Source organism: Oncorhynchus gorbuscha, linkage group LG07 (genome assembly GCF_021184085.1).
Source record: "Oncorhynchus gorbuscha isolate QuinsamMale2020 ecotype Even-year linkage group LG07, OgorEven_v1.0, whole genome shotgun sequence".
NCBI lineage: Eukaryota > Metazoa > Chordata > Actinopteri > Salmoniformes > Salmonidae > Oncorhynchus > Oncorhynchus gorbuscha.
In genome coordinates this window covers 67,194,016-67,209,392 of record NC_060179.1, presented here as the reverse complement: position 1 = coordinate 67,209,392, position 15,377 = coordinate 67,194,016, and the positions used below count along the sequence as shown (strand labels likewise).

The following is a 15,377-nucleotide window of genomic DNA, read 5'->3' as shown; positions in this document are numbered from 1 at the left end:
GCTAAGAGTTTGTTTTGTTGCGATTGCATGAATAAAACATTGTTTCTCTATTGTTGAAATGTCCATTTGTCTTGAAAAATCCTTTAAAAAAAGGGAACAGCTACTGACTATATTTCTCCTGAGACTTAAAGGTTTAGATAACATGGGGCTAATAATGACAAACCTCTTCGCAAAACTAGACCGTAAATAATGAAGTCGGATCCCTGTCTCTCAAATGAACTGAATGTCACTGAGCTTTACGATATGCCTTATCAGGTCACCCCTCATAACAGCAGAACTTGAATCACATTTACACAACATACAAAGATCGAAAGCTTTTATTACCAAGGTTATTACAACTTTGATTCACCTTATTTAAAAATGTACAATCTCATCCTTCACCAACTCTGTTCACGATGTACAATATCTTTATCCTTCACTAAAAAAGTAGACCAAGAAGCTGCCCTGGTCTACTTTTTGCCAGTATCTCTTTTGTATGATGACATAACTTGCATTATTGAACGTACAGTGAATTCTCAGGCAGGCATAGAGAGTTAGGGTTAACCCCCTTTGACCGCATTACATTACACATTTGCTGTTATGGACAGTCAGGGGGCCAGTAAGAAATATTGAATTACTATTGAAAATTAAAATGTTGAAGTTTTCTTGATTTCAATACCATCTTTCATATGATTAGCGTTCAATATAAAAAAGACCCAGTCCCTCATTGTGCTTTCTTCCTTCTAACTACGAGCATAGAGATACATCCATATCGCTGCAGGATTATGGTCCAGCCTGCTCTGATGGAGTCCCGTCCTGTGCTCCTTGGACCAAGTCATTTAGTGTTGAGAACATGGTGATGTCGGCAGGCTGCAGACCCATCTTCTGAATCTGTCATGGGAAACAAACATCACATTTTATTTGTCACATACACCGAATACAACAGGTGTAGGTAGACCTTACAGTGAAATGCTTACTTACAAGTCCTTAACCAATAATACAGTTTAGAAAAATACCCAAAGAAAAGTAACAAATAATTAAAGAGCAGCAGTAAAATAACACTAACGAGGCTATATACAGGGGGTACCGGTACAGAGTCAATGTGTGGGGGCACCGTTTGCCGAGGTAATATTATCCCCAAGCCATAAGACTCCTGAACATCTAATCAAATGGCTACCCAGACTATTTGCATACCCCCCTCTTTTACACTGCTGCTACTCTCTGTTATTATCTATGCATAGTCACTTTAATAACTCTACCTCCATTACCTCAATTACCTTGACTAACCGGTGCCCCCGCACATCGACTCTGTACCGGTACCCCCTGTATATAGCCTCACTATTGTTATTTTACTGCTGCTCTTTAATTATTTGTTAATTTTATTTCTTATTCTTTAAAAAGAAAGTCTACGCCTGTTGTATTCAGCGCATGTGACAAATACAATTTGATTGAATATGTACATGTAGGTAGAGTTATTAAAGTGAATATGCATAGATAACAGAGTAGCAGCAGTGTAAAAGAGGGGGGGCAATTCAAATAGTCCGGGTAGCCATTTGATTAGATGTTCAGGAGTCTTGTGGCTTGGGGGTAGAAGCTGTTTAGAAGTCTCTTGGACCTAGACTTGGCGCTCCGGTACCGCTTTCCGTGCGGTAGCAGAGAGAACAGTCGATGACTCGGGTGGCTGGAGTCTTTGTGCTTACCATCACAACAATTATTCTGGGGTTTTCCTGACCTGCCTTCCTTCCCATTGTTTGAGTTAAACATACTGTCTTTCTATAACATAGTCAAAGGACAAATACAAGATAACTTTGGGTTCTCTAACAGGGTGAACCCTACCTGCTCTCCCAGGTACTCCACATCCAAGGCCAGCTGCAGGCGGATCTTGCTGTCATCTGTGGGGCCTCCAGTGGTACCTATCGTGTTGGTGGTTGCCGTTTTCCTCGCTTGCTTCAGTCTCTTTAAACTTTCCTCCATTTTTTTAACGGAACTCAAAACATCTGATATGGTTTCAAAATATCTGCCCAATGTCAAGATGGAAAATTAGTATTTTGTGCTTGGTGGAGCAGACCAAAAAGCTACTTAAGTTTGTGAGGTTGACGGTCCTTGAATTCAATTCAATTGTTAGTTTGTGTCCTTGTGTGGTGCAATTCTTAGGACAAAACATTGTGACTCACTGCACTGGCCCTAGAGAGTCAACCTAATTTTATTAAATATTATTATAACACGTTACCAGGACTAAAAACATTGGGATGCATTCAAATTGAAATCTGTATATGTGGACTAGAATTATCTACACAGGATCTCATTTTCCCATTCATGAAGTGGTCTCCAGCCATCTCTTACAGTATACTGTACTTGCCTACACAGGAAGTTTAACAGACAGCAGAGTCCCCCTACCTCTGAGTGCAGTCATTGAGTGCGACCCGTAGCCAGTCCTGGGCGATGGAGGGCTTCACCATGTCTTTGGAGTCGCTCAGGAGCTGGTGCAGCGGCCGCAGGGCGTTGTCCATGTAGGCAGAAGCTCTGAAGGGAACTTCCTATACAGTAGATGAAGAACAGGAACATATTTTCAAGCTTGTGACTGCTGTAACTATGGTGCACTTTTCAATATTTTGGTACTATACAGCAGATGTTCTCTAATAATCTCAGTAACGTTGAAGCCTAATGGGAGCACTGCTCCATTGTCTTGGGAGGATGATGCCTGAGGGGCAGGCCTTCTCACTTTGTTGGTCCTTCGGTATAGTCGGGGGACCTCAGAGGCACTCTTCAGGAAGCGAAAGCACCTCTCAGTTAAATGCTGAGTCATCTTGCTGTTCAGGGTAGGAATGCAGCCAGTCAGGGAGGCTTTGGAGTCTTCTAGGGCCTCTGGGGAGAAAACACAGGGCATGGAAGGACACTTGTCAAAAAGGCAATCAAAAGGCAATATATCAACTGACTTGCAGTAACAGCTGAAGGAATAAGTATCATGATTGAACACTGTCTGGAGCAAGGTATCAGTTTGTGCATTTAATCTTTCAAGCATGATGATGACGACATACCTCCAACAATTACAACATTTTTGTACCCAATGACCTCCAGTGTCTGCATAATCATCTTAGAAAGTTCTGGAATCTGTGAGAAAGGTAAATGTTTAATGGTAAAGAAAACTAATGATGCAAAAATAACAAGGTTAACGCAATTTCATATCTATGTTATGATGCCTACCCCTAAAAGTCATTCTTAAAATTAAAAACCACATCTATTAAGAAATGTGTAAAAAAAAAAAAGGTCTTCTTGGAAGGTAAAACTGACCTCGTAAAACTGACCATCCTACCGATCCTCGACTTTGGCGATGTCATTTACAAAATAGCCTCCAACACTCTACTCAACAAACTGGATGCAGTCTATCACAGTGCCATCCGTTTTGTCACCAAAGCCCCATATACAATCCACCACTGTACGCTCTCGTTGGCTGGCCCTCGCTTCAAACTCATTGCCAAACCCACTGGCTCCAGGTCATCTACAAGTCTCTGCTAGGTAAAGCCCCGCCCTATCTCAGCTCACCATAGCAGCACGTGCTCCAGCAGGTATATCTCACTTTTCACCCCCAAAGCCAATTCTTCCTTTGGCTGCCATTCCTTCCAGTTCTCTGCTGCCAATGACTGGAACAAACTGCAAAAATCACTGAAGCTGGAGACCCATATCTCCCTCACGAGCTTTAAGCACCAGCTGTTAAAGCAGTTCACATATCACTGCACCTATACATAGCCCATTTGTAAATAGCCCATCCAACCACCTCCCCATACTGCATTTATTTCATTTATCTTGCTCCTTTGCACCCCAGTATCTTTACTTGCACATTCATCTTAATTGGCTTATTTTGCAGGATCTTGGTCATGATTGGTCCATATCACTACCTGGTCCTGTAGTTTGTCCACATCGGAGGCTATAAAAACCAGCTGTTTGGTAGATAGGGTTGCTGGGCTGCCACTCTCACTGCCCCCATCATCCTGAGAGGTGCGACTGGACGTGGAGGAAGCGGAGCTGGGGAGGGGCCTCACAGGGTCTTTACTGACCTCCGTGGAGGGAGATTTAGTCAGCATCTAGGAGACAGGGTCCAGAAACACCAATCATGACAACTTAATAGGACCAGCATTTACTTTCATAGTATTCACATATTCATTCCTGCTGCTTTAAAACACTGGAATACTGACATATGCTGCAGGCTACATTGAACACTGGATTAATAGAGGGATCACTGAATCCATAGACACTATGTACACTAATATTGTAGTGGAAAGGTTGGGTTTCCATGTTGGAGGAATTTTGGGTTGCCCTGTTTGAGGAAAGCTGGGTTCCCATGTTGGAGGCTGTACCTCAGTGAGGAACTTGGAGTAGCGTGAGATGAGCTGCAGGGTGAGCTTCCAGAAGCGGTGAGACAACGGAGGCAGGTAGACCTTTTCCACCCAGCACCTGACCAAGCTGTTCCACAGCACCTGGGACACCAGCAGGTGGTAGCAGCTGCCCGCTGAGGAATAGAGTGTGTAGGGGGGGTGTAGGGAGCAGGTAATACAAGCCAGCATGTAATATTGCCTTTTGTGGTAATGATTAATGAAATATAACTTATCTATTTATACATTAAAGTTGAGTATAGCTACTAACCTGGTGCTGCCTCTAACCCATCAGCAATAGCATTCTCTAAACATGCAGCAATTTCCTTGTACCTGTGACAGAGATCGGGAACAACAAGTTAATGCATCGCTATTAAACACGTATAAGCTAGCTTGCTTATTTTGAGCAAAACAGTTCTAAATGGATTTTTCCAATCTCCATTTTTGTAGAAATGGTATTGCAAAAGAGGATGATTATTCTTTACAATAAGATAAATAGCAAAGCACATTCTCAAAACAATCTTGACTGTAAAACAGATAGCAACAGCCATTACACAACATGCACACAATTTGAAGCATGTGCAGCATAACAGACTTTCCATTGTGAAATGTGCAGAGGCTGGTTGACAAACAGAGTCCAACAACCTTCACGTTGACTCTATAGAGGATCAATATTTCCTTAGAGGGAGTATTCATCAGGAGCCTTGTGTTGGACACAGTTACTTATAACCTGTAACTGTCCTTTTCTTATCTCTATGTGTAACATGATATCAGCACAATATCCAGGAAGTAAAACTGATGACTGGACATCAGCAGGGTAGGTGACAATTAAATGGTACAAAAATCAAGCACAGAAGGTCAGTACAGGATGCACAGAAGTCAAAGGTCATGGAGCACGCAGCTACTCACCGGAGCTGGAAGTAGACAGGTAGGTTCCACTTGTTGTGGAAGCTCTGATAGGAGGCGTGAGCTCTCAGCCTTCTCACACTGGCTTGGGAGCCACACTGCCTATCAAACTTCCTCACAAAGTCCATGCTGATTGTGTACCTCTGCAAAATAAATACAGACATGAACCGAATGAGAATCTGGTCACTCTCTCCTACTAGTAGAGTAGGACTTGTCAGGGTCAGTGTTTCCAGAACTATTTCCATTGTATTTCCAAGCTCTGTTGAACACTGCCAAAGAGACTGGCTTCTAATGGTTTTATATGACGCCATAGGACTACTTTGATGCCAGAAGAACAAGATTGGGTCGTTACAGTACGTACCTCATAAAAGGTGTCAGGGTTGCCCGCGTTGAAGAGAGAGGGGATTCTCTCCTCGATACCTTTGATGATTTCAGGCCAAACGGAGTTCACCAAGAAGTCGTATCCAGGCACTATGTCTGCCTTTTCACTGGACAGAAAGCAGAAAGCAAAGACATGAGAAAGAACAAATAAGAAATTCATAGGTTATGAACGTACCCCAAATAAAATTGTATTTGTCACACGCGCCGTGAAATGCTTACTTACAAGCCCTTATTAATCAACTAGACAGTCTTACTAAAATAGAGTTAAGAAAATGTTTACTAAATAAACTAAAGTAAATGTAAATAGTCCGGGTGGCCGTTTGATTAATTGTTCAGCAGTCTTATGGCTTGGAGGTAGAAGCTGTTAAGGAGCCTTTTGGACCTAGGCTTGGCGCTCCGGTACCGCTTGCCGGTGCGGTAGCAGAGAAAACAGTTCATGACTTGGGTGACTGGAGTCTTGGATAATTTTTTGGGCCTTCCTCTGACACCGCCTAGTATAAAGGTCCTGGATGTCAGAAAGCTTGGGCCCAGTGATGTACTTGGCTGTACGCACTACCCTCTGTAGCGCCTTATGGCCATTCTACCATATACTTTCTTATATCTGTCGGGAGAAATGCCTTCAGAACATTGACATCCAGCTCAGCTATGGTGGGTACCTTGAAATGGCCATTCCAGTCACCTCGCGCAGCAGTCTACAGTGATGCGGCACAAACTCTAATAGCTTGGTGTACATTATTTGAAGGCCATTGGGGGTGGACTTGACCAGCTGTTCAACGATGACCTGTTGACAAAAAAATTGTCAGGTGAAGTACTGTTTATGTAGAGGAAGCATAGAATTCATCTCTGAAGAAGAACACAGTACATTAAGTTCTTGAATTGTCCATTACCGCATCATTTCATAAATATATTGGTGAGCTGGACACTAAGAGAGTGTCCCAGAAACCAGATTAAGTTTACGCCTGGACTTAAATGCAATTAAAAATCATGATTGTTAGTCCAGGAGTAGGCTTAATCTGGATATGGGACACGAGCCCTAAACGCTCTTCTTTATATAGTATTTAGCAGATGCTTTACAGTCATGCGTGCATACACATGGGTGGTCCCGGGAATCGAACTCACATTCCTAGTGTTGCAAGCACCATGCTCTACCAACTGAGCATACAGGACCTAATCCTGACAGTTCAGCTCCCACACAACCTCACCTCATCCATGTAGGGCTTGACCAGGACTTGTCCCACCAGCGCCTCTGCGTCCCTGGTCTTGTCGATGGTGGCGTAAGTGCGTAGGCAGTGACGCACAATATCCACATTGGAGGTCTGGAGGCCCTGTATAAGGAGCCCCTCCAAAGACTGCTGTAGCATGGACGTGATGCCGGAAATACGCTACAACACAGATTGTACACAGACACAGTGTCAGTAAAGTAATCTTGGGCAGGCATGGCCATTTTCAACCATTAACCTTAATCTAGTTTGTGTACTGAAAATCAACCCCAGAAATGCAATGGTGCTGTCAGTGTTGAATAATACAACCTGACTTACAGGCCTGACTTTGTCCAGCAGGGGCATGCCCTTGCTTTGGACAGCATGGAACTGCAGCTGGTTGAACTCTGTGGCAATCCGCTCCAGAATCTGGCCAGCTAAGAGAGGACTACAAAGCAAAAGAAACAGAAAACTTAGAAACTGAAACATACACCAATATATAGAATACATAACATGATGAATATAGCTGACATAGCTACAAGGATAGGGGTAGGCCCTGAAATGCTGGCTGGATGCCATATTCTCATAAAATATTAAAAGCAAGGTCAAAATTAAAGTTTCAGTCGGGGATCTTAAGCACATATTGTACGAATAGGATACGTAACATATCATAATAATTGCCCAAAAAAGAAGGATGTAAACATATCACACGAAGTGGATGACATAGTACACAATTGAATCTCGGTTACACAAAAGTCAAATTATCTGGGAAAAGTTAGCAAATTATTATTATTTTTTACTTCTGGAGGAAATGCAGTTAATAATTGTGAGTCTCCTCCTCGCTAATGGAAAAACCCCAAACCCCTCCCTTACACTAACTTAGCCTGTGTTTATCATAGCCAAAAAGCACATTTTGGTATTCATGAATTTTTACGATATAGCCAAATTTGACTTTGTGGCTGTGGAATCTAATGGAAACGTTTATCATCCTTACACAGGCACTGCACCAGTTTACGCACCGCCTTCGCCCAATCCCGATTCGTCCAAATAATCTATACACAATTGAATGAAGTAGCACGAAAAAAATGGGGACCCGTTTTGGCTAGTGAGCACCACTTTCAAGACTACTGGTTTAAATGACACAAATGTTCTGGAGCATCAATTGTTTTGGTACTTTTTACACCTTTTTCATGATATCCAACTGGTAGTTACAGTCTTGTCCCATCGCTTCAACTCCTGTACGGACTCGGGAGAGGCCAAGATCGAGAGCCATGCATCCCTGGAGAATCACTTTAAAAAAAATGGGGTAATGGCTTCTTTCTGTGACCTTGCCTCATCACTAACTTAGATGCATCCGTATGTTAGAGACTATAATATGTCATATCAGCAAAAAGCTGATGCAATACTTTAAAAATATATATATATTTTTTTACATACCTGCTTATCTCAAGAGATGTTGAGTCTTTTGAGTTCTGAGAATGTAGGATTTTTTCAATCTTCTCTACTGATCGAACAACTTGGATGAGTCTTGTGACACACATCTTGAATAGGGGAACAAAAAAACGAGAAACATGACCGTTTAAACAGACTCATCTCTAGCATCCAACTACACACATACAAATATACCGTATTTTACAGAAACACAAATGTCTGAAATGGTAGACATACAATATATTTTAAAAAAGTATGTGGACACCCATTCAAATTAGTGGATTCAGCTATTTTTTTAAAATTACATTTACATTTAAGTCATTTAGCAGACGCTCTTATCCAGAGCGACTTACAAATTGGTGCATTCACCTTATGACATCCAGTGGAACAGTCACTTTACAATAGTGCATCTAAATCTTAAAGGGGCGGGGGGGGTGAGAGGGATACTTATCCTATCCTAGGTATTCCTTAAAGAGGTGGGGTTTCAGGTGTCTCCGGAAGGTGGTGATTGACTTCGCTGTCCTGGCGCCGTGAGGGAGTTTGTTCCACCATTGGGGGGCCAGAGCAGCGAACAGTTTTGACTGGGCTGAGCGGGAGCTGTACTTCCTCAGTGGTAGGGAGGCGAGCAGGCCAGAGGTGGATGAACGCAGTGCCCTTGTTTGGGTGTAGGGCCTGATCAGAGCCTGGAGGTACTGAGGTGCCGTTCCCCTCACAGCTCCGTAGGCAAGCACCATGGTCTTGTAGCGGATGCGAGCTTCAACTGGAAGCCAGTGGAGAGAACGGAGGAGCGGGGTGACGTGAGAGAACTTGGGAAGGTTGAACACCAGACGGGCTGCGGCGTTCTGGATGAGTTGAAGGGGTTTAATGGCACAGGCAGGGAGCCCAGCCAACAGTGAGTTGCAGTAATCCAGACGGGAGATGACAAGTGCCTGGATTAGGACCTGCGCCGCTTCCTGTGTGAGGCAGGGTCGTACTCTGCGGATGTTGTAGAGCATGAACCTACAGGAACGGGCCACCGCCTTGATGTTGGTTGAGAACGACAGGGTGTTGTCCAGGATCACGCCAAGGTTCTTAGCGCTCTGGGAGGAGGAAACAATGGAGTTGTCAACCGTGATGGCGAGATCATGGAACGGGCAGTCCTTCCCCGGGAGGAAGAGCAGCTCCGTCTTGCCGAGGTTCAGCTTGAGGTGGTGATCTGTCATCCACACTGATATGTCTGCCAGACATGCAGAGATGCGATTCGCCACCTGGTCATCAGAAGGGGGAAAGGAGAAGATTAGTTGTGTGTCGTCTGCATAGCAATGATAGGAGAGACCATGTGAGGTTATGACAGAGCCAAGTGACTTGGTGTATAGCGAGAATAGGAGAGGGCCTAGAACAGAGCCCTGGGGGACACCAGTGGTGAGAGCGCGTGGTGAGGAGACAGATTCTCGCCACGCCACCTGGTAGGAGCGACCTGTCAGGTAGGACGCAATCCAAGCGTGGGCCGCGCCGGAGATGCCCAACTCGGAGAGGGTGGAGAGGAGGATCTGATGGTTCACAGTATCGAAGGCAGCCGATAGATCTAGAAGGATGAGAGCAGAGGAGAGAGAGTTAGCTTTAGCAGTGCGGAGCGCCTCCGTGATACAGAGGAGAGCAGTCTCAGTTGAATGACTAGTCTTGAAACCTGACTGATTTGGATCAAGAAGGTCATTCAGAGAGAGATAGCGGGAGAGCTGGCCAAGGACGGCACGTTCAAGAGTTTTGGAGAGAAAAGAAAGAAGGGATACTGGTCTGTAATTGTTGACATCGGAGGGATCGAGTGTAGGTTTTTTCAGAAGGGGTGCAACTCTCGCTCTCTTGAAGACGGAAGGGACGTAGCCAGTGGTCAGGGATGAGTTGATGAGCGAGGTGAGGTAAGGGAGAAGGTCTCCGGAAATGGTCTGGAGAAGAGGAGGGGATAGGGTCAAGCGGGCAGGTTGTTGGGCGGCCGGCCGTCACAAGACGCGAGATTTCATCTGGAGAGAGAGGGAGAAAGAGGTCAGAGCACAGGGTAGGGCAGTGTGAGCAGAACCAGCGGTGTCGTTTGACTTAGCAAACAAGGATCGGATGTCGTCGACCTTCTTTTCAAAATGGTTGACAAAGTCATCTGCAGAGAGGGAGGAGGGGGAGGGGGAGGAGGATTCAGGAGGGAGGAGAAGGTGGCAAAGAGCTTCCTAGGGTTAGAGGCAGATGCTTGGAATTTAGAGTGGTAGAAAGTGGCTTTAGCAGCAGAGACAGAGGAGGAAAATGTAGAGAGGAGGGAGTGAAAGGATGCCAGGTCCGCAGGGAGGCGAGTTTTCCTCCATTTCCGCTCGGCTGCCCGGAGCCCTGTTCTGTGAGCTCGCAATGAGTCATCGAGCCACGGAGCGGGAGGGGAGGACCGAGCCGGCCTGGAGGATAGGGGACATAGAGAGTCAAAGGATGCAGAGAGGGAGGAGAGGAGGGTTGAGGAGGCAGAATCAGGAGATAGGTTGGAGAAGGTTTGAGCGGAGGGAAGAGATGATAGGATGGAAGAGGAGAGAGTAGCGGGGGAGAGAGAGCGAAGGTTGGGACGGCGCGATACCATCCGAGTAGGGGCAGTGTGGGAGGTGTTGGATGAGAGCGAGAGGGAAAAGGATACAAGGTAGTGGTCGGAGACTTGGAGGGGAGTTGCAATGAGGTTAGTGGAAGAACAGCATCTAGTAAAGATGAGGTCGAGCGTATTGCCTGCCTTGTGAGTAGGGGGGGAAGGTGAGAGGGTGAGGTCAAAAGAGGAGGAGTGGAAAGAAGGAGGCAGAGAGGAAAGAGTCAAAGGTAGACGTGGGGAGGTTAAAGTCGCCCAGAACTGTGAGAGGTGAGCCGTCCTCAGGAAAGGAGCTTATCAAGGCATCAAGCTCATTGATGAACTCTCCGAGGGAACCTGGAGGGCGATAAATGATAAGGATGTTAAGCTTGAAAGGGCTGGTAACTGTGACAGCATGGAATTCAAAGGAGGCGATAGACAGATGGGTAAGGGGAGAAAGAGAGAATGACCACTTGGGAGAGATGAGGATCCCGGTGCCACCACCCCGCTGACCAGAAGCTCTCGGCGTGTGCGAGAACACGTGGGCGGACGAAGAGAGAGCAGTAGGAGTAGCAGTGTTGTCTGTGGTGATCCATGTTTCCGTCAGTGCCAAGAAGTCGAGGGACTGGAGGGAGGCATAGGCTGAGATTAACTCTGCCTTGTTGACCGCAGATTGGCAGTTCCAGAGGCTACCGGAGACCTGGAACTCTACGTGGGTCGTGCGCGCTGGGACCACCAGATTAGGGTGGCCGCGGCCACGCGGTGTGGAGCGTTTGTATGGTCTGTGCAGAGAGGAGAGAACAGGGATAAACAGACACATAGTTGACAGGCTACAGAAGAGGCTACGCTAATGCAAAGGAGATTGGAATGACAAGTGGACTACACGTCTCGAATGTTCAGAAAGTTAAGCTACGTAGCAAGAATCTTATTGACTAAAATTATTAAAATGATACAGTACTGCTGAAGTAGGCTAGCTGGCAGTGGGTGCGTTGTTGACACTACACTAATCAAGTCGTTCCGTTGAGTGTAATAGTTTCGACAGTGCTGCTATTCGGGGGCTAGCTGGCTAGCTAGCAGTGTTGTTTACGTTAGGTTGCGTTAAAAGAACGACAATAGCTGGCTAGCTAACCTAGAAAATCGCTCTAGACTACACAATTATCCCACACCCGTTGCTGACAGGTGTATACAATCAAGCACACCGCTATGCAATCTCCATAGACAAATTGACAGTAGAATGACCTTACTGAAAAGCTCAGTGACTTTCAAAGTGGCACTGTCATAGGATGCCACCTCTCCAACAAGTCAGTTTGTCAAATTTCTGCCCTACTAGAGCTGCACCAGGTTCTGTAAGTGCTGTTGTTGTGAAGTTGAAACATGTAGGAGCAATAACATCTCAGCCGCGAAGTGGTAGGCCACACAAACTCACAGAACGGGACCGCCAAGTGCTAAAGCTTAAAAATCATCTGTCCTCGGTTGCAACACTCACTAACAAGTTCCAAACTGCCTCTGGAAGCGAAGTCAGCACAATACCTGTTCGTCGGGAGCTTCATGAAATGGGTTTCCGTGGTCGTGCAGCCGCACACAAGCCTAAGACCACCATGCGCAATGATAAGCGTTGGCTGGAGTGGTGCAAAGCTCGCCACCATTGGAAATGCGCTCTCTAGCATGATGAATCACGCTTCACCATCTGGCAGTCCAATTTTTTATGGTTCGGGCTAGGCCCCTTAGTTCCAGTGAAGGGAAATCTTAACTCTACAGCATACAATGACATTCTAGAAGATTCTGTGCTTCCAACTTTGTGGCAACCGTTGGGGAAAGCCCTTTCCTGTTTCAGCATGAAACACAAAGCGAAGTCCATACAGAAATAATTTGTTGAGGCCTCCCGAGTGGCACAGCAGTTTAAGGCACTAGATGGCAGTTCTAGAAGGGTCACTACAGACTTGAGTTCGATCCCGGGCTGTATCACAACTGGCCATGATCGGGAGCTCCATGGGGCGGTACACAATAAGCCCAGTGTCGTCTGGGTTAGGGGAGGGTCTGGCCAGGGGGGCTTTACTTTGCTCATCGCGCACTAGCGACTCCTTGTGGCGGGCCCAGCGCCTGCAGGCTGACCTCTGTGGTCTGGTGAACAGTGTTTTCTCCGACACTGGCTTCCGGGATTAGTGGGCGGGTGTTAAGCTGCGTGGTTTGGCAGGTCATGTTTCGGAGGCCACATGACTTGACCTTTGCCTCCCGAGCCCGTTGGAGAGTTGCAGCGATGAGACAAGATTGAAATTGGGGAGGAAATGGGGGTAAATACAACAAAAATATAATAATGGTTTGTCGAGATTGGTGTGGAAGAACATGACTGGCCTGCACAGTGCCTTGACCTCAAACCCACTGAACACTTTTGGGATGAATTTGAATGTCGACTGTGAGCCAGGCCTAATCGCCCAACATCAGTGCCCGAACTCACTAATGCTCGTGGCTGAATGGAAGCAAGTGCCTGCAGCAATGTTCCAACATCTAGCGGAACACCTTCCCAGAAGAGTGGAGGCTGTTATTTTTATTTAATTTATTTATTTCACCTTTATTTAACCAGGTAGGCTAGTTGAGAACAAGTTCTCATTTGCAACTGCGACCTGGCCAAGATAAAAGCATAGCAGTGTGAACAGACAACACAGAGTTACACATGGAATAAACAATTAACAAGTCAATAACACAGTAGAAAAAAAAATAGGCAGTCTATATACAATGTGTGCAAAAGGCATGAGGAGGTAGGCGAATAATACAGTTTTGCAGATTAGCACTGGAGTGATAAATGATCAGGTCATGTACAGGTAGAGATATTGGTGTGCAAAAGAGCAGAAAAATAAATAAATAAAAACAGTATAAAAAACAGTATGGGAATGAGGTAGGTGAAAATGGGTGGGCTATTTTCCTATAGACTATGTACAGCTGCAGCGATCGGTTAGCTGCTCGGATAGCTGATGTTTGAAGTTGGTGAGGGAGATAAAAGTCTCCAACTTCAGCGATTTTTTGCAATTCGTTCCAGTCACAGCAGCAAAGGGGGGACCAAAAATACATATTAATGCCCATGATTTTGGAATGAGATGTCCGACAAGCAGGTGTCCATATACTTTGCGTCCTGTAGTGTATAACCTTGAGAGTGCCACGTTATGAGTCATAATACCCATAAAACCCAGAGGTCAAGCGCATACTTTTGGTCATGTAGTGTATAAATCCAGGTTAACAAACCTTTTTGTTTTGCAAGTCATCTTGCTTTGATAGCTGGTTGTCAATGGCTTGGATCACCTCACTTACAGATGTTCTCAAGCTCTGAAAAAAATAAAGGGAGAAAGATACAACATACATAAATAGGACAAAGTGTGTGACCAAGTCAACAGCAATGAAGGTGAAATCAATGTATCATAATATGAAAAAAAAAGAGTCAAACAGGGCACATACCAGTACCTCTTCCTGCAACTGACCCAGTGGCACTGATAGCTGGTTCAGGGCTTTGTCCATTCCAACCTAAATAGATTATACATCAAGTATGCCCATTATTCTCTAACTACTACTGTAGTTATTTGGCCTAATTAACATTTAAAAGTCCTGATCATAGCTGGAGCAACTGTTTGAAAGAACAAACAGGCATCTCATCATCACACCCATTTAGATTGCCACATCCATACTGAGCAGATTCCGCTGATGCTCCCAGTTTCTTTCAAGTGACATCGTTATAAAATTGCCAACTCGTTATTTGGCTACAAATGCATGGTTGTAACGTTCATTAATGCCACGTATGGGTGGGGGATACTGCAGCATCTTGGCCGTGACAGCCATAGGAACCTACCAGATTGGTGGAGAGGTTGACAAAGTCTGCATAGTCTTTGTTGATGAGCTCCACCATGGCTGTTTTGAGCAGTTTGTAATACATCTCAAGGTCCTCGCGCATCTCCTCCAGCTGGACATGCTTTCTGCAATCAGCAACAAACTGATCCACGTCGAAGTCATCCTGAATGGAACAGAATATGAAGAAGAAAACATGTATAATGATTGATCATGTAGTTAACGTTAGCTAGCCAATGCTTATGCTAAATCTGTCCAGCAGAAACTAACTTGCTAGCTGCTTGCCATTTCTAATCGGGTATTAATCGTTTGATGAAGAAGGTAGATAGCTAATTACGAGGAGACAAATTTAGGCGTATATAATTAGCGTCTTTTCAAGATGTGATAACATGGAATGAAGCCAGTTTGGCTGATCACTGCTCGCTGACCTATGGCAATACAAGCTAACGTTAGCATGGAAAAGTGACATTATCTTAGCTACTGTTAGCTAACTACCTTCATAAACACGTCCTTGTCGAAACAGAGAGAATCCGGCCCCTTTGGCAGATTCATTTTTCTTTCGTACTATCCTTGAAATCGATAAAGGCTGGACATGTAGTTATAATATAAAGTAAAAAAAGGTTGCTAAATCATTTTTGAAGAGGGGAAAAATACTGAAATTTTACTTCCGCAAACATGGCAATGTACCACCACAGATAGAACAATGAGACAGATATT

General features: G+C 45.0%; 1 protein-coding gene across 2 annotated transcripts; it reads right to left on the bottom strand.

Annotated features, from left to right (window-relative positions):
* Positions 1–299: 299 nt before the first annotated feature.
* cog2 (component of oligomeric golgi complex 2) lies at positions 300–15,371 on the bottom strand. Of its 2 annotated transcripts, none has more exons than XM_046357269.1 (18): positions 15,156–15,371; positions 14,665–14,826; positions 14,277–14,342; positions 14,067–14,147; positions 8,273–8,376; positions 7,175–7,283; positions 6,839–7,018; positions 6,293–6,417; positions 5,617–5,743; positions 5,259–5,398; positions 4,621–4,682; positions 4,335–4,486; positions 3,876–4,061; positions 3,018–3,090; positions 2,702–2,844; positions 2,377–2,516; positions 1,816–1,996; positions 300–870 (listed from the first exon to the last, which is right to left on the bottom strand). In XM_046357269.1, exons 1-18 carry the CDS (start codon positions 15,210–15,212, stop codon positions 763–765), a joined length of 2,196 nt encoding a protein of 731 aa, XP_046213225.1. In that variant the 5' UTR covers positions 15,213–15,371; the 3' UTR covers positions 300–762. The 2 variants fall into 2 exon arrangements, with proteins under 2 accessions (XP_046213225.1, XP_046213226.1); XM_046357270.1 differs by having other exon boundaries at positions 14,283–14,342.
* Between the last annotated feature and the right edge of the window lie 6 nt (positions 15,372–15,377).

Bases quoted from the DNA above. Each gene is read 5' to 3' on its own strand.
- cog2 (XM_046357269.1), bottom strand. From the start codon at position 15,212: ATGAATCTGCCAAAGGGGCCGGATTCTCTCTGTTTCGACAAGGACGTG. The intron at 14,148-14,276 runs GTATGTGCCCTG...TATTTTTTTCAG, and splicing joins AGTTGCAGGAAGAGGTACTG to AGCTTGAGAACATCTGTAAG. The intron at 7,019-7,174 runs GTAAGTCAGGTT...TCTGTGTTGTAG, and splicing joins TGCTGGACAAAGTCAGGCCT to CGTATTTCCGGCATCACGTC.